We start from the raw sequence: 19,413 nt of genomic DNA, 5'->3' as shown, positions 1-19,413 counted from the left end.
CTTCATTGGAACAGTGCAGGAGACCGAGGACCGAGGTCAGAGTGGGAGTGGAGCGGGGAATTAAAGTATCAGACGACCGGAAGCTCAGGGTCACACTTATGGACTGAACGGAGGTGCTCCACAAAGCGCTCACCCAATCTACACTTGGTCTCCCCAATGTAGAGACCACACTGTGAGCAGCGAATACAGTATACTACATTGCAAGAAGTACAGGTAACTCGCTGTTTCACCTCGAAGGAGTGTTTGGGGCTTTGGACAGTGGGAAGGGAGGGGGTAAAAGGGGCAGGTGTTGCATCTCCTGCACTTGCACGGGAAGGTGCCGTGGGAAGGGGAGAGGGTGCTGGGTGTGACTGCGGAATGGACCAGGGCAATAGATTGTAATTCCTTTTAAGACCGAAGTTTGTCTCCATCTTAATGGGGTCTAACGTGTAGGCTCTGTTCTCACCTGGTGCTTCCTCCCTTTGTGATGGGTTGGTCCACAATGGTCACCTCAGTCTCATTCCTCATCACAATAAAGGTGTTCAGGTTTCAGGATGGATACAGACTCCATTCCCTACGACAACACCATTAAAATAAAATGATGAGTGTCGACAGAGAGAAGCTGTTTCCACTGGCAGGAGGGTTGGTAGGCCGAGGACACAGATTTAAGATAATTGGCACAACTTCTGGGGAGATGAGAAGAATGTTTTTTTAACGCAGCGAGTTGTTGTGATCGGGAACGCGCTGCCTGAAAGGGCGGTGGGAGCAGATTCAATCGTAACTTTCAAACGGGAATTGGATAAATACTTGAAAAGGAAAAAATTGCAGGACTATGAAGATGAAGAAGGTGCATTTAAATAGCGCCTTTCACAATCTCAGGACGTCCAAAAGCACTTTACAGCCAATTAAGTACTCTTGAAGTGTACTCATGGTTACAATATAGGGAAACGCGACAGCCAATGAACAGGGAAAGGGCGGGGGGAGTGGGACAAATGGGATCGCTCTTTCAAAGAGCCAGCACAGGAACGATGGGTCGAATGGCCTTTGTGCTGTACGAATCTATGAAATGTGTTGCCTGTTTACTTCAGAGCTGGTACTGGCTTAACAAGATCATCCTCACCTCAGGACTAATTTAGAGACATGCCTGGGCTTTTCAATGTAAACCTGCAGTCTCATTCCTCTTCTCCATCGGCTGGCTCCTGCCTTGCCCTAACACTACATTTAGTCAGGTAGCTCGCAGGCACATCACGCAGATATTGCCTCGACATCAGTGGAGCTGGCCAGCAGTCTAAATCAACGGTCTGCTCCACTTAAATCCAATTCAGGTCCTCCCTAGGTGTGGTAACTGGAAGTTTTACATTCACAATTCTGCCAGAGTCACAGCGGGAGACCGGACGTCTCCCTGAGGAAGATCTATCCCCCGAGGGGAAGCTGGGCATTGTGATGGGAGTTGGGGAAATCTCAGGCCTCTGTGAAAGAATGAGCTCGGCGGGCCGAAAGGCCTCCTTCATCCATTCATTTCACTTCACCAAGATTCCTGTTTTGAGTGTTATTTTAAGATCATAAACATGTTCTAATAACCCCGTGTGTGTGCGTGTGTGGAAAAATAGTTTAACTTCCCCCTTCCCGCTCTTCCACAACAACAACAACAACAACTTGCACCTATCTAGCGCCTTTAATGTAGATTTTCAAACAAAAGTGTGACACCGAGCCACATAAGGAGATATTAGAACAGATGAACAAAAGCTTGGTCAAAGAGGTAGGTTTTAAGGAGTGTCTTAAAGGAGGAAAGAGAGGTAGAGAGGCGGAGAGGCTTAGGGAGGGAGTTCCAGAGCTTGGGGCCCAGGCAGCTGAAGACACGGCCACCGATGGTGGTGCGATGGAAAGCGAGGATGCTCAAGGCCAGAATTGGAGGAATGATAATCCTCAATCATTAACCCCGCCCCTCCACTTGTTGCCAATTTGCCAACCAGTGGAAATAATCTATCGCCAATTACTCTCTCATAAACTTTCTGAAATTGGGAACCCTGCACTTGCTGTAATGTAAAGAGACACGGGTCAGGATAGGACCCTCGTGCTGCCGGGGGAAAACAATGCTGCTTCAGTTTGTGGCAATTAAGAATTTTCCTGTGATAACGTTAGCCTTTGACTTTTCTCATCGCACAAACTGCTTTCTTTGGGTTGGAGGTAGAACGAGGGAAGAACAAATGCACAAACTAATCCTGGTGACACTCGCCTGGTCCTATCGGCAAACAACAACAACCTGTATTTATATAGTGCCTTTAACGTAGTGAAACGTCCCAAGGCGCTACACAGGAGTGTTATGAGGTAAGAAATTTGACACCGAGCCGCATAAGTAGAAATTAGCGCAGGAAGAGGGAGGTTTTAAGGAATGTCTTGAAGGGGGAAAGAGAGGTAAAGAGGCGGAGAGGTTTAGGGAGGGAGTTCCAGAGCTTGGAGCCCAGGCAACAGAAGGCACGGCCACCGATGGTTGAGCGATTATAATCAGGGATTCTCAAGAGGGCAGAATTAGAGGAGCGCAGAGATCTCGAGGGGGGGAGGGGGGGGGGCTGGAGGAGATTACAGAGATAGAGAGGGGCGAGGCCATGGAGGGATTTTGAAATAAGGATGAGAATTTTGAAATCGAGGCGTTGCTTAACCGGGAGCCAATGTAGGTCAGTGAGCACAGGGGTGATGGGTGAGCGGGACTCGGTGCGAGTTAGGACACGGGGCAGTCGAGTTTTGGATCACCTCCAGTTTATGTAGTTTATGTAGAAACAGTAAGCCAAGGTTGATTATTTTGGTCCTTTTAAATGGACGTTCAGAAATCTTCTCATGTCAGAACCAAACGCTGCTCAATCATTTGGTGTAAATGTGTCAACAAGTACACGCCCTATGTTTGACACAAATTGTAGGCAATCTGAGAGAATTAAATCTGAAAGGGCTGGGGCTATTTTCTCCGGGAAAGAGAAGACTGAGAAAGTTAAGATTATGAAGGGGTTCGTTCGATGGGTTGACGTAGAGTAATGCTTCCACTTGTGGAAGGGTCCAAAACTAGGGGCCGTCAATATTAAGATAGTAACTAATAAATCCAATGGGGAATTCAGGAGAAACTTCTTTACCCAGAGAGTGGTGAGAATGTGGAACTCGCTGCCACAGGGAGGGGTTGAGGCGAATAGTATCGATGTATTTAAGGGGAAGCTGGATAAACACATGAGGGAGAAAGGAATAGAGGATATGGTGATGGGGTGAGATGAAGAGGGGTGGGAGGGGTCTGGTGTGGAGCATAAACCCCGGCACGGAGCGATGGGCCGAATAAGAACATAAGAATTAGGAGCAGGAGTCGGGCATTCGGCCTCTCGAGCCTGCTCCGCCATTCAATAAGATCATGGCTGATCTTCTACCTCAACTCCACTTTCCTGCACTATCCCCATAATTCCTTGATTCCCTTAATATCCAAAAATCCATCGATCTCCGTCTTGAATATACTCAACAACTGAGCCTCCACAGCCTGTTTCTGTGCTGTAAATTCTACATAAATCATCAGGCACATTTCTTTTATCAATGGTTTAGGTCTTCAATTAAATTAAATTTGTTTGTCATTGATCTGCTAGACTTTCATTCCTGGGGCTGTGTAGTCGAGGCATCTGTGTAGCATTAAGTGAATTACACGTTGGCAGAAATGGAGCGTTAAGCCCTGGGACACGTGCTTTGCCTGTTTTGAGTCGTTAAGAGAATAAAAAAGGAGGGGGCTTTTTCTTTTGTGCTGCAACTGGAAAGTGTTCTAACTGACGCACACCAGGTGACGGTGTCAAGGTGAACGATTAGCAGCACTCTCACCAATGCTCACTCCTGGCTCGATAGCTCAGCAGATTGCAAGGGAGATAACACTCAGCGTTAGGAACATCTGCTCACCCGCCTCCAAAATAAATCAACTGATTCCATCGACGTGTATCCTGAGAGTTAATATGGAGAACGTTTGGAGCGACAGAGTTCGTTTCCCAGAGGCTGTAATTCTTTCCCTTGCCTGGTCTCGCCTTTCATATCTCTGAATAAATATCGGTGTCCTTCCCTCGACGTGTGGCCCAGAATTTCTTGTAGCGATGTTTTCTAATTCGCCCTCCCACTCCTCCTCACCCGAGAAACTTGCCCTGGACCAATTTACGCTGATTTTACGTTGAAATATTGGCATGCGACAATTTCCTCCGTCGTTTGCGTCGCTTCCTGATAATTCCGCTGCACCCCTCTGTCACTCAATTACATAGCTCCGCCCCTTTTACGGCACTAATGCGCTGTTGGAGGTGCCATCTTTCGGGAGGACATAAGAGATCCCGTGGCCACTATTTCGAAGAAGAGCAGGGGAGTTCTCCCCGGTGTCCCGGCCAATATTTATCCTTCAACCAACATCACTTCAACAAATAGAGATTATCTGGTCTAAATCACACTGCAGTTGGCGGGAGCTTGCTGTGCGCCAATTGGCTGCCGCGTTTCTGACCTTACAATGGTGTTGTTGCTTCAGAAACTTGCTTCATTCATTGTCTGCCTGGATTGGGTCTTGAACTCACAACCTTCGGGGATAGAAGTTACGGTGCTCCCCATCTGGGGCAATACTTTTGCGGGAGCACCAAAGTATCGGCAGGCGGTACACAATTGATTCTGACGCGAACTTCTGGTTTAGGATATTGGAGCACTAAGTCAAGCATTACCACTTCCCTGAGAGCGCATTAAAGGGACGGGCCAATGCTGTGGGTATTGAAGGCTAAGGCTGGCAATGGTCGATGACAGCCCCCGCGATATGCACGGAGCAGCCCCAAGTCCTCTGAGAGATTGTAGGGCCAATCACTCGCGGATGGAAAAAAATAAAATGGAGAAAAAAGCACTATTTGGACATTATTCAACGTTGCCCTCCCTGAACACCGCTGCCTTTAATTAGCGCTCCCCAAGCGGCCGGCCGAGGTCACCACGCCCTCTGCAGCTGCCGTTGTTAACGCCCGGCAATTCTGCAGGGGGCGGGAGCGAATATCACATCGGGGGCGGTAACGGGGCTCTGCGCATCGGATGATGTCATGATCGCCGGGGTGCAGGAGAGCGAGGCGGTATGTTTTAGCGCCAGTGCTAAACTGCCATGGAAGTTCACGGGCGACGATAATCTCGCTGCGCCCGGCCGGTAAGCCTTTAGCGCCTCGTTATCGCCCCCAAGAGGCGCTAATGGGAGGCACAAAGGAGGCCAATTTCTCCCCCTCAGTGTTGAAGGTGAGAGTTCGACCACTTGACATGAGTCTACAAGGTGGTGCTTAAACCCTTAAAAGTAACGTCTTTTTATCCTTCTGCTGAAACAGGTCTGACCAGGGTGCCAGACCACATACCCAAAGATACCACACTACTCGACCTGCAGAACAACAAGATCACAGAGATAAAAGAAAACGACTTCAAGAACCTAAAGAACCTCAATGTAAGCTACCTTTCAACATTGACTTTTATTTATGAGGGAGTCACCCATGTAAAGAATTGTAAAAACATAAGAATTAGGAGCAGGAGGAGGCCATATGGCTCCCCAGGCCTGCTTCGCCATTCAATAAGATCATGGCTAATCTTCAACCTCAACACTCTCCGCCTGCCCATCTCCATATCCCTTGATTCCCTTAGAGTTCAAAAATCTATCGATCTCAGCCTTAAATATACTCAATGATTCAGCATCTACAGCCCTTTGGGGCAGAGGATTTCAAAGATTCACAACCCTCCAAGTGAAGAAATATCTCCTCATCGCTGTCTTAAATGGCCTGCCCCTTATCCTGAGACTGTGACCCCTGGTTCTAGACTCTCCAGCCAGAGGGAGACATCCTCTCAGCATCTACCCTGTCAATCCCCCTCAGAATCTTGTAAGGCTCAATGAGATCACCTCTCATTCTTCTAAACTCCAGAGTATAGGCCCATTCTACTCAATCTCTCCTCAGAGGACAGCCCTCTCATCCCAGGGATCAATTATCCCTCGAGTCTTGACATGTCTCTATGAGCAGTAACGTTGAGCTCTCAATCGTCACCTTGAGCTTGCCTCAATGCAGCCCCTCTCCCATTATTTGAGGGGGATGTTCCTCTATTGCTGGTTGCACTTCAGTCCCCACACTCCTGATCTTTGGTCGCCCGATGCAGAGGGGTGTGGGCAAGTCGGAGGACCTCCCCGTAAGTCTGCCCCTGCGCGTGGCCATTAACAGATCCAGAGGACCGAGGCCAATGTGGGTGCTTGCTCCGGATGCCTGCCTCTCTTCCATGGCTATGTCTGCACTCAAACATCCCTGGAGATGGAGCACACGGTGTCCACCAGTATGCTCGAGGCCTTCTGCAACCAGTGGGCACCGGAGGGACTGGAGGTCATTGTGGACAAAGGGAACAAAATTAGAATTTGTTACGTTTTTTACTTGAGTTAGTTTTGTCATAAATTAGACCACACTGAGAGTACTGTGTACAGTTCTGGTCGCCATATTATAAAAAGAATACAGAGGCACTGGAGAGGGTGCAGAGAAGATTTACAAGAATGATACCAGAAATGCGAGGGTATACATATCAGGAAAGGGTGAACAGGCTGGCTCTCTTTTCTCTTGAGGGGTGACCTAATAGAGGTCTTTAAAATGATGAAAGGTTTTGATCGAGTGGATACAGAGAGAATGTTTCCACTTGTGGGGAAGAGCATAATTAGAGACCATCAATCCAACTTAGTCACTGAGATCCAATAGGGAATTGAGGAGAAACTTCTTTACCCAGAGAGTGGTGAGAATGTGGAACTCGCTGCAGGGAGGGGTTGAGGCGAATAGTATCGATGCATTTAAGGGGAGGCTAGACAAACACATGAGGGAGAAGGGAATAGAGGGTTATGCTGATAGAGTTAGATGAGGAAAGACGGGAGGAGGCTCGAGTGGAGCATAAACGCCGGCATGGACTGGTTGGGCCGAATGGCCGGTTTCTGTGCCGTATATCCCGTGTAATCCAATGTAAGTGATCCTGTTTGATTTTATCATCCTTACCGATTAACTAAAGGAGTTATATTTGCCTCAATGTTCTCGCTGCGGTCCCTTTGCAATTCATTACGTAGGTTACGGGAGAGTACTGGGCTGGTAATGCAGAGGCCTGGACAAATAATCACAGCAGAGTGTAAATTCAAACAGTAGTTTGAGAATTTAAATTAGTTAAAAAAAATCCGGGAATAAAATGCCAGTAAAAGTGACCATGAAGCTGTTGATTTATCGTAAATAAAAACCCCAATCTGGTTCACGGATGTTCTTCAGGGATGGAAACCTGTCATCCTTACGCAGTCTTTTTAAACGTTCATTCTCGGGATGTGGGCGTCGCTGGCAAGGCCGGCATTTATTGCCCATCCCTAATTGCCCCGGAGAAGGTGGTGGTGAGCCGCCTTCTTGAACCGCTGCAGTCCGTGTGGTGAAGGTGCTCCCACAGTGCTGTTGGGTATGGGGGAGTGGAAGGGCCAACCTTAAGGGCGGAGCTTTTAACATTGCCGATCGTGTAAAACGGGTGATAGCAAATCTGCCGCCCATTATAACTCGCTTCCCGCCCACCACCTGCTCCCCTGACTTTCCGTTGATGACAATGGAAAAATACATTCGGCGGGAGATATAATGGAAGGCCGATTCACTCCCGGCCGTTTTACACCCCGGCCAAGGTGGAATGTTCCACCAGTAGATATCCTCCTCAAACTCACTAACTAGTTCCTGGCTAACATTGGTGAGAGGGACGCAGGTGTTATCTTATTGTGGGCCACTGGCAGTCCCTGACAGTACTCAACTATACAGGGCCCTGGTGAGACCATATCTGGAGTATTGTGTACAGTTTGGGTCTCATTATCTAAGGAAGGATACACATAGAGGGAGTGCAATGAAGGTTCACAAGACTGATTCCTGGGATAGAGAGGTTGAGGAGACTAGTCTAAGGATAAGGGGTAAGCCATTTAGGACCGAGATGAGGAGAAACTTCTTCACCCAGAGAGTGGTGAACCTGTGGAATTCTCTACCACAGAGAGTAGTTGAGGCCAATTCACTAAATATATTCAAAAGGGAGTTAGATGAAGTCCTTACTACTCGGGGGATCAAGGGGTATGGCGAGAAAGCAGGAAGGGGGTACTGAAGTGCATGTTCAGCCATGAACTCATTGAATGGCAGTGCAGGCTAGAAGGGCTGAATGGCCTACTCCTGCACCTATTTTCTATGTTTCTATGTTTCTATATTCTCTGGAGTTTAGAAGAATGAGAGATGATCTCATTGAAACATACACAATTCTTACAGGGCTTAACAGGGTAGATGCAGGGAGGATGTTTCCCCCGGGCTGGGGAGTCTAGAACCAGGGGTCACAGTCTCAGGATAAGGGGTCGGCCATTTAGGGACTGAGATGAGGAGAAATTTCTTCACTCAGGTGGTGAATCTTTGGAATTCTCTACCCTAGAGGGCTGTGGAGGCTCAGTCATTAAGTATATTCAAGACAGAGATGGATAGATGTTTGAATATTAAAGAGATCAAGGGATATGGGGATAGGGCAGGAAAGTGAAGTTGAGGTAGAAGATCAGCCGTGATCTTATTGAATGGTGGAGCAGGCTCGAGGGGCCGAATGGCCGACTCCTGCCCGTATTTCTTATGTTCTGCTCGTACTAGGCCTAGAATGACTGGAATGGAACAGTGTTACAATGTGGATGCAAGACACCGTCAAACAGAGCTCACATTGTAAGATACTCACTGTGGGCCTTTCCCTACTCCTTCTATTCCCTTGTAGGGTGGCCTCCACCCAGCTCTGCAATTTCTAGAGCCATTGTCCAGTTCAGGCCTGCTCCCTTGTGTTCCATCTCATCCTCTCATTTAAACATAAGAACATAAGAAATAGGAGCAGGAGTTGGCCATTTGCCCCCTCGAATCTGCTCCGCCATTGAATAACATCATGGCATAACCATAACAACAACAACTTGTATTTATATAGCGCCTTTAACGTAGTAAAACATTCCAAGGCGCTTCACAGGAGTGTTATAAGACAAAAAAAATGTTGACACCGAGCCACATAAGAAGAAATTACGGCAAATGACCAAAAACTTGGTGAAAGAGGTAGGTTTTAAGGAGCATCTTAAAGAAGGAAAGAGAGGTAGAGAGGCGGAGAGGTTTAGGGAGGAAGTTCCAGAGCTTGGGGCCCAGGCAACAGAAGGCACGGCCACCGATGGTGGAGCGATTATAATCAGGGATGCTCAGGAGGGCAGAATTAGAGGAGCGTAGACATCTCGGGGGGTTGTGGGGCTGGAGGAGATTACAGAGATAGGGAGGGGCGAGGGCATGGAGGGATTGGAAAACAAGGATGAGAATTTTGAAATCAAGACATTACTTAACTGGGAGCCAATGTAGGTCAGCGAGCACAGGGGGTGATGGGTGAGCGGGACTCGGTGCGAGTTAGGACACGGGGCAGTGAGCACAGGGGGTGATGGGTGAGCGGGACTCGGTGCGAGTTAGGACACGGGGCAGTGAGCACAGGGGGTGATGGGTGAGCGGGACTCGGTGTGAGTTAGGACATGGGGCAGCGAGCACAGGGGGTGATGGGTGAGCGGGACTCGGTGCGAGTTAGGACACGGGGCAGTGAGCACAGGGGGTGATGGGTGAGTGGGACTCGGTGCGAGTTAGGACACGGGGCAGTGATCACAGGGGGTGATGGGTGAGCGGGACTCGGTGCGAGTTAGGACACGGGGCAGTGAGCACAGGGGGTGATGGGTGAGTGGGACTGGGTGCGAGTTAGGACACGGGGCAGTGAGCACAGGGGGTGATGGGTGAGTGGGACTTGGTGCGAGTTAGGACACGGGGCAGTGAGCACAGGGGGTGATGGGTGAGTGGGACTCGGTGCGAGTTAGGACACGGGGCAGTGAGCACAGGGGGTGATGGGTGAGTGGGACTTGGTGCGAGTTAGGACACGGGGCAGTGAGCACAGGGGGTGATGGGTGAGTGGGACTGGGTGTGAGTTAAGCACAGAAATGGAACGAACTGGATTGAAAGACAATGGACTGAATGGCCTCCTTCTGTGCTGTAAGATTCTATGGAGTATAGTGTAAGTTGTAGGAACACATCTGGCTAACCTTTCGACTATCCTGTGAGTCAGTAAGTGGTAATGCATCATGCAGTGACATTGCGTTAGAATTATTTCACAACACACTTCGATGTTTGGTTTTAAGTGGCAGCTTGATTGAGTGTCACATTGGATATTGGGCATACTTGATAAGCAATGAAAGAGTGTTAAATATAGACCGGCTTAACCAGCGAAACCTGGGCTATCTGCCTGGTACCACTGGCTACAGTTACCTTGGCAGCTTACTTACAGCATGGCTTCTATCTGCCAAGGGTTGCCAACTCTCCAGGATTGCTCTGGAGTATCCAGGAATTGAACATTAATCTGCAGGACACCCCAGGAGAAAAACCATTGGCATATCAAACAAAATAGTAAACATTTTCTGTGAATGCTTTTGTTTACTAGTTATAAAACCATTGGAGATGTGGGGGGGGGCAGGTGTGGAAATGCTGTTTGACTGAAAGTCAAGAATCATCCAATCGGATAGTGCAGAGTCTGTTCGTTTTCCAATTGGCTGCGGGAAGGCAGGGCACCGCGAGGGTAGACCAATAGCAGGAGTGTGGAGGCAGGGCGGTTTGTGGAAGGAGGTCATGTGATAGAACCTCCAGAAATACACCCACCCAGAGTTGGCAACCCTGTATCTGTTCCTGGGTCACGCAAGTACTGAAAGTAGAAGAATATAAGAATCAACAAAAGAAAGACGTGCATTTATATAGCACCGGACGCCTCAAAGCACTTTACAGCCAATGAAGTACTTTTGAAGTGCAGTCACTGTTGTAATGTGGGAAATGCGGCAGCCAACTTGCGCACAGCAAGCTCCCACAAGCAGCAATGTGATAATGACCAGATAATCTATATTTTAGTGATGTTGATTGAGGGATAAATATTGGCCCCTTGACACCAGGGATAACTCCCCTGCTCTTCTTCAAAATAGTGCCATGGGATCTTTTACATCCACCTGAGAGAGCAGACGGGGCCACGGTTTAACGTCTCATCCAAAAGACGGCACCTCCGACAGTGCAGCACTCCCTCAGCACTGCACTGGAGTCTAGATTTGTTGTGCTCCTGGAGTGGGAAATAGGAGCAGGAGCAGGCCACTCGGCTGATCTTCGACCTCAACTCCACTTTCCCGCCCAATCCCTATATCCCTTGATTCCCCTCACGTCCAAAGATCTATCGATATCAGTCTTGAATATACTCAACGACTGAGCCTCCACAGCCCTCTGGGGCAGAATATTCCAAAGATTCTGAGTGAACAATTACCTTGTCATCTCAGTCTTATCCTGAGACTGTGCCCCCTAGTTCTAGCCACTCCAGGCAGGGGAAACAACCTCTCAGCATCTACTCTGTCAAAGCCCCCCCTCAGAATCTTACATCTTTCAATGAGATCACCTCTCATTCTTCTAAACTCCAGAGAGTAGCGATCCAATCTACTCAATCGCTCCTCAGAGATCAACCCTCCGATCCCAGGGACCGATCAGTTGACCGTCTGTCACATTGTGCCAGGCATGCTGCCTGTTACCTTTTGGAGCGAGAACCATGAAATGCCAACCAGGTCAACTTGTTCACCTCGTGTGGTGGCACTTCCAGGGCACCAGCCCCCAAACCGGCCTTGCAGCATTGCATCCTTTACCCACGGGCTACATTTTCTGGGCCCCATGTTTGCCTTGCTTTCCTGTGGAATTTGGATTCCTTTCCAAATTATTTTGACCCTACATGGAGCCACTTACCTGCTAAGTGGCCACTTCCTGGGAAACCTCTGCTTGCATCGCTTGCCTCCCCTACCCCCTGCCGAGTCGCTGCCCGCAGGCGTAAACTGAGCGCCGTTAACATTGCAAATGGCCTGCTGCATTTGGCAGAACCTGGCCCACAGGAGTGACAATAATTGTATTCAACATAAAGTGCTGTAGGCCGAACACGGCAACCTCTGCTGCTGACACACAATGCAGCCACCTAAGGTCCATCAGCAAAGCAATCAACAAGCAAGGCCAAATGAGTGGGTTGGACCTCTGGAGGTGATCCCATTGAACCGTATAAAGTTCTTCGAGGGGTTGTCAGGAAGGGGGGGGTGGGTAGATGCTGAAACCTCTGCCCAATTTTGCTCTCTTTCCTCCTTTTTTTTAACTCCCCCCCCCTGCCCCACCCCCGATCTTATGTAATTTTTCTCTCTTTGTCTATAATTCTATAATGGCAGCTGGTAATTATCCCACCATTCACACCCTATTCAGACTCATCTCCTTCGAACTCCTGCCATTACCTTCTCAAGTCAGCCCATCATCCCTTTTGTCTCTCTAATCTCTCCTGTCCTCCACCCTATCTCAGACCTTCCCTTTTGTTCTTTCTTCCCCTCCCCCTTTCAGTGCTCCTTAAGAATCTGTTCATTACAAACATTCACCAGTTCTGACGAAGGGTCACAGACCCCGAAACGTTAACTCTGTTTCTCTCTCCACAGACGCTGCCCGACCCGCTGAGATTTCCAGCATTCTCTGCTTTTATTTCAGATTCCAGCATCCGCAGTATTTTGTTTTTATAGATGCAGGGAGGATGTTTCCCCCGGGCTGGGGAGTCTAGAACCAGGGGTCACAGTCTCAGGATAAGGGGTCAGCCATGAGGAGAAATTTCTTCACTCAGAGGGTGGTGAATCTTTGGAATTCTCTGCCCCAGAGGGCTGTGGAGGCTCAGTCTTTGAGTATATTCAACAACAACAACAACTTGTATTTATATAGCACCTTTAACGTAGTGAAACATCCCAAGACGCTTCATAGGAGTGTTACAAGATAAAAATTTGACACCGAGCCACATAAGTAGAAATTAACACAGGTGATCAAAAGCTTGGTCAAAGAGGAATGTTCCAACGAGCATCTTAAAGGAAGGAAGAGAGGTAGTGATGCAGAGAGGTTTAGGGAGGGAGTTCCAGAGCTTGGGGCCCAGGCAGCTGAAGGCACGGCCACCGATGGTTGAGCGATTATAATCAGGGATGCTCAAGAGGGATCGATAGATTTTTGAATACTAAGGGAATCAAGGGATGTGGGGACAGTGTGGGAAAATGGAGTTGAGGTAGAAGATCAGCCATGATCTCATTGAATGGTGGAGCAGGCTCGAGGGGCCGAATGGCCTACTCCTACACCTGTGTTCTTAAATGGCTCCAATTTATCTCCTGATTATCTGTCCTCTAGATAAAGATGGATTAAGCCAAAAGACATCCGATTTGCAAAAGGCGACATCTTTCGCCTGTGGATGATGTACCAAAAGTGTGAGTGAGGTGATGGATTGGTCCGTGTTTATGCATCTGTCGCTAAGTGCAGAGTTCCATGGGGGTCGCCATCTCTGATTGGACGCATTCCTGGAGGTCTCAGCAAATGATCTGCTGCCACCAACCGGCCCGCCCAGTCAAACAGGTTCTCCACCTCCCATCCCCCCCACCATCTCCAATAGTTGTATAACTCATAAACAAAAGTGTTCAAAGAAAGCACACTAATGTAAGTACTTCTCTGAGCCCTCCATCAGTAATTCCACATCTTCATTTTTTGATGTACCCATCTGAAAGCCTGGTATCTTCATTGAAGGCCAGAGGTGAGGACATTTAAAGCTATTTGAGAAAAAATAATGTGTTGGCAGACCTGTTCATAATGACCTCCCATTGGCAGTCCATCAGGAAAATGAATTCAAGTCTCTGTTTTTCTAATGAGTTGACCAGTTGACCTTTGAGAGACATGTCCGTCCTTGGCCTTGCATTTCCATATTATTTCAGTTTAAGATAAACTGTGCCCCAATGACAGAATTTAAGCGTAATGAGTTCTGATGGAGTCGAAACGGTGGAGACTATTGAACGCAGTCGATCATAACCTCCCGTCGGGACTCAGACATACAGCACTGACCTCACGTCTGTAATTTCTCTCATTTACTGCCGCCCCCGAGGTGCCCCGAATAAAATGTAGATGAGTTGACACTAACTGGTTTTCATAAAGATTGTACCAACAGCTTGTGCGCAAAGGTCCACAGAACTGTTCATAAGCTGCCCTCTGCCTTGTTGTACCAATCCAGGCTTTGTTTGAATTGGAGGTTTAGCTCACGTGAAAAAGAGGCTGTTAAACTACAGAATGAAAGACCAGCATTCCTTTATGCCAACGTTCTATTTATAAACTGCCTTTTTGAAAAAAAACCCACACAAATTTGGAAGGCCAGACACATTTCATGGTGAATCATAAATATTCTTTGCTCGCGGTCATCATTTCAATACAACTGGCCAAGGGAGCAAAGCTTAACCCCATCATTGAAATATCAGCCGTGGCTCAGTGGGCAGCACTCTCGCCTCCAAGTCAGAGGGTCGTGGGTTCAAGTTCTCACTCCAGGGACTTGAGCTCATAAATCCAGGCTGACACTCCCAGTGCAGTGCTGAGGGAGTGCTGCACTGTTAGAGATGACGTCTTTCAGATGAGATGTTAAACCGAGGCCCCGTCTGCTCTCTCAGGTGGATGTAAAAGATCCCAGGGCACTATTTTGAAGAAGAGTGGGGGAGTTATCTCCGGTGTCCTGGCTAATACTTATCCTTCAATCAACATCACAAAAACAGGTTATCTGGTCATTATCACATTGCTGTTTGTGGGAGCTTGCTGTGTGCAAATTGGCTGCTGCGTTTCCCACATTACAACAGTGACGGTACTTCATTGGCTGTAAAGTGTTTTGGAATGTCCAGTGGTCGTGAAAGGTGCTATACAAATGCAAGTCTTTCTTTTTAATTTACCCACATGGTGAATTCCTTATCTCAGCCAGCTCGGGCGGGGTCACATTGAGCAGAGGTGTGGTGCGACCCCAGAGAATGAGGGAGAGGGAGGATCAAAAAAACAGTTAGCCCGAATTTCCTTGAAGCTCGTTCACAAAACAGGATTGGTGAAGGTCTGGGAACAGATTGCTTGTGCGGGTTCTGTTGGGAGTAGTGTGGGTCTCTCGGGATACTTGAGAAGACTGAAAGATCAATACTGAACGAGGTTGAGCGATCATTATTTAAAATCAGCACCAAAAATCATGCACAGTAATTAGCCGAGCGATCACTGTTGTCCATATCAGCAGATGAATGAATGATTGAGGGACAAATATTGGCCAGGGCACCGGGGAGAACTCCCCTGCTCTTCTTTGAATAGGACCATGGGATCTTTTACGTCCAGCTGAGAGAGCAGACGGGGCCTCGTCTGAAGACAGCACTCCCACACTATCCCACTGACCTGTTAACCCACATCAGTTGGGACTGGGATAAGGAGGAGTTTTTTCACTCGGAGGGTGTTGGGTCTTTGGAGTTACCTACACCAGGGGGCCTGTGGTTGCTTGATCGTTGAGTGTATTCGGCACAGGAAAAGAGCCCCAGCCTCTCAGTCTTTCCTGATAAGTATAACCTCTCAATTCTGCTATCAGCCTCATAAGCAAATCGTTTTTGCACCTTGTCCAGTGCCTCTATATGCTTTTTGTAACATGGAGACCAGAACTGTGCACAGCACTCCACGTGTGGTCTAACCAATGTTCAACATGGGTTTAGAAGTGAATGCTCAGTTCCTCGGCCAGAGATGGGTTTGAGGAATGTAGAAAAATAAGATGAATGGCAAGGTATGGTTATAATTTACAGGGCCTCCAAGGCTTGATCTTTGAGGTGGCCGTGCTATTTTTAGAGAATTAAGTTGTATGCACGCAACAAAACATGATATGTTGGTGCACTTGGGTTTATTATAGTGGCTTTGTTTCTTTTCTAGGCCTTGATCCTGGTTAACAACAAAATTGGCACAATTCATCCCAAGGCCTTCGCGCCTCTGACAAAGTTACAAAGACTTTACCTGTCCAAGAACCTCCTGAAAGAGATCCCAACAAACATGCCTTCGTCGCTGCATGAGCTCCGTATCCACGAGAACCAAATCACCAAAGTGAAGAAGAACACCTTCGACAACCTGTCCCAGGTGTACGCCTTAGGTAATTCTTTCATTTATTCATTCACGGGATGTGGGCGTTGCCGATAAACCCAGCATTTATCGCCCATTCCTAATCACCCTCAAGTAGATTGGTGGTGGTGAGCCGCCTTCTTGACAGCTGAGTGTCTCGCTGGGCCATTCCAGAGGGCAGTTAAGAGTCAACCACATTGCTGTGGGTCTGGAGTCACATATCGGCCCAGACCGGGTAAGGGCAGCAGATTTCCTTCCCTAAAGGACATTAGTGAACCAGATGAGTTTTTACGACAATCCGGTAGTTTCATGCTCCCCATTACTGACACTAGCTTTTTATTCCAGATTTATTTAATTAGCTGAATTTAAGTTCCTCAGCTGGTGTGGTGGGATTCGAACTCTACTCTCTGGAACATGCCTCTGGATTACTGGCCCAGTAACATAACCACTAACCCACCGTCTCCCCGATGATCGGTCACTGAGGTCAGACCCGATGCCGTGCAAATTCAGGCACACTTTCCTCTTGTTCCATTGGTGCTAATTTTATTCTCTCCAGTTGACGCTTCCCGGGAGAATGTTTGAAGTGCGGGGGGTGGGGGGGGTGGGGGGGGTTAGGCTCCTGATCGCGAAGGCACACCCGCCAACAACACGACTTCCTGGCTCTCTCTCCCCGCTGGGGTGCAGCGCGGAGCCCCCCACACTCCCGCATAACATCTCGATTACAAACTTTCTGGAGCACTTGTGTTTACGACGAATAAAGGAGTCGATCGAGTAGATGGGAGAGAAGTTATTTCCTATGGTGGCAGGAGCCCAGAACAAGGAGGTGTAACCTTAACATTAGAGCAAGGGCATTCAGGGGGCGATGTCAGGAAGCTCGTCACACAAAGGGCAGTGGGAATCTGGAACTCTCTCCCTAAAAAGCCGTTGAGGCTGGGGGTCAATTGAGAATATCAAAACTGAGATTGATAGCTTTTTGCTAGGTAAGGTTGTTAAGGGACATGGAACCAAGGCTGGTAGTTGGAGTTAAGATACCAATCAGCCATGGTCTAATTGAGGAGCAGAAGGGGCTCGAGGGCTGAATGGCCAGCATCAGTGAATTAAGCTCTCTGTGATCTGTGTCTTTGACATTGGTCGATCTTTACCAAGACCAAAAAATAACACATTTGGTTACAGGTCCTTGCATTAAATACTGTACCTTCTGATATTTCCATCAAATTAAATCCTTGGAGCAGAGAAGGTTGAGAGGAGATTTGATCGAGGTGTTCAAAATCATGAGGAGTCTGGACAGAGTAGAGAGAGAGAAACTGTTCCCATTGGTGGAAGGGTGGAGAACCAGAGGGACACAGATTTAAGGCGATTGACAGAAGAACCAAAGGCGACATGAGGGAAAACGTTTTTACGCAGCGAGTGGTTAGGATGTGGAATGCGCTGCCTGAGAGGGTGGTAAAGGCAGACTCAATCGTGGCTTTCAAAAGGGAATTGGCTAAATACCTGAAGGAAAAATATTGCAGGGCTACGGGGAAAGCGACTGGCTGAGGTGCTCGTGCTGAGAGCCGGCACGAGCTTGATGGGCCGAATGGCCTCCTCCCGTGCTGCAACCGTTCGATGATATAACTGGAAGGCGCTGCCTGAAAGGGCGGTGGAAGCAGATTCAATAGCAACTTTAAAAAGGAAAATTGGACAAATATTTGAAAAGGGAAAATGTGCAGAGCTGTTGGGAAAGCGCGGGGGGAGTGGGACTAATTGGACAGCTCTCACAGAGCCGGCACAGTCACGATGGGCTGAGTGGCCTCCTCCTGTGCCATGTGATTCTGTGAATCTAACTTTTCTTTTCCCCCCACAGAAATGGGCAGCAACCCCCTAAAAAACTCGGGCATCGACGGTGGTGCTTTTCACGGACTGAAAAAGCTTTCCTTCATTCGACTATCAGATGCAGCCCTGACTGCTGTTCCTAAAGGTAATGAGCGAATGGGCCGATTGGACCAACTGGTGGCCGTGTACTGAGCACGGCGAGACCTGTGCATCTCGCTGAACCACACAGAGCTGTCACAGACCTTCCCGCTTGTCCCCCCCTCCCCTCTCCCCCCTGACCCTGCCCCCGCACTGGCTTAAAACCCATTACATCTCCAACATCACCGACAGCAACAACAACAACCTGTATTTATATAGCGCCTTTAACGTAGTAAAACGTCCCAAGGCGCTACACAGCAGTGTTATAAGACAAAACAGATAAATTCGACACTGAGCCACATGGGAAGAAATTAGTGCAGATGACCAAAAGCTTGGTTAAAGAGGTGGGTTTTAAGGAGCGTCTTAAAGAGGGAAAGAGAGGTAGGGGTGGAGAGGTTTAGGGAAAAAACATTAAAAATCGACCTGAAACGTTAACTCAGTTTCTCTCTCCACAGATGCTGCCTGACCAGCTGAGTATTTCCAGCATCTTCTGTTTTCATTTCTGAAGTTGTGAAGTAATCTGTAAAAATTACTGAGATAATCTGTAAATGAGTCTTTTATCTGTTAGTTTCTTATTATTTTGCCCAAAATCGTATTATGTCGTCACCACTAGAGAAGCTGTGGTTGTTCTCCTTGTGAGCAGAGAAGGTTAAGAAAAGAAAGACTTGCATTTATATAGCGCCTTTCACGACCACCAGATGTCTCAAAGCGCCTTACAGCCAATGAAGTACTTTTAGAGTGTAGTCACTGTTGTAATGTGGGAAACGCAGCAGCCAATTTGCACACAGCAAGCTCCCACACACAGCAATGTGATAATGACCAGATAATCTGTTTTTTGTGATGTTGATTGAGGGATAAATATTGGCCCAGGACACCAGGGATAACTCCCCTGTTCTTCTTCAAAATAGTGCCATGGGATCTTTTACATCCACCTGAGAGGGCAGATGGGGCCTTGGTTTAACAGTACCTCCAACAGTGCAGCACTCCCTCAGCATTACACTGGAGTGTCAGCCTAGATTTATGTGCTCAAGTCTCTGGAGTGGGACTTGAACCCGCAACCTTCTGACTCAGAGACAAGAGTGCTGCCCCCTGAGCCACGGCTAACACTGAGGGGAGATTTAATGGAGGTGCACAAAATTATGGGGGGTTAATAATGAGGAGTAAATAAGGAAAAACCGTTTCCATCAGTAGGAAGGTCTCTCTACCTCCTTCAAGACTCTCCTTAAAACCTCCCTCTTTGACCAAGCTTTTGGTCACCTGCCCTAATTTCTACTTACGTGGCTCACTGTCAAATTGTTTAACTCATAATACTCCTATGAAGCGCCTCGGAACGTTTCTCTACGTTAAAGGCACTATATAAATATAGATTGTTGTTGTTGAAAGACAGTACCTTTCTTCTGATTGGACTGATGACCTATGTTGATTGCTGCACAAATTCAACAATTCGTTTGCACAGAATGATGGG

General features: G+C 48.0%; 1 protein-coding gene across 1 annotated transcript in view; it reads left to right on the top strand.

Moving 5' to 3' along the window:
- LOC139280568 (decorin-like) overlaps positions 1-19,413 on the top strand; it is a 67,399-nt gene that overhangs the window by 34,124 nt on the left and 13,862 nt on the right. Inside the window, exons 3-5 of the mRNA XM_070900074.1 lie at positions 5,319-5,431; positions 15,816-16,029; positions 17,842-17,955. Coding sequence (XP_070756175.1) covers positions 5,319-5,431; positions 15,816-16,029; positions 17,842-17,955 — 441 coding nt within the window. The remainder of the gene's footprint in view (positions 1-5,318; positions 5,432-15,815; positions 16,030-17,841; positions 17,956-19,413) is intronic.

Source organism: Pristiophorus japonicus, chromosome 15 (genome assembly GCF_044704955.1).
Source record: "Pristiophorus japonicus isolate sPriJap1 chromosome 15, sPriJap1.hap1, whole genome shotgun sequence".
Classification (NCBI taxonomy): domain Eukaryota; kingdom Metazoa; phylum Chordata; class Chondrichthyes; family Pristiophoridae; genus Pristiophorus; species Pristiophorus japonicus.
The sequence above is the reverse complement of the archived record's forward strand: the minus strand, read 5'-3'. Positions and strand labels throughout refer to the sequence as shown.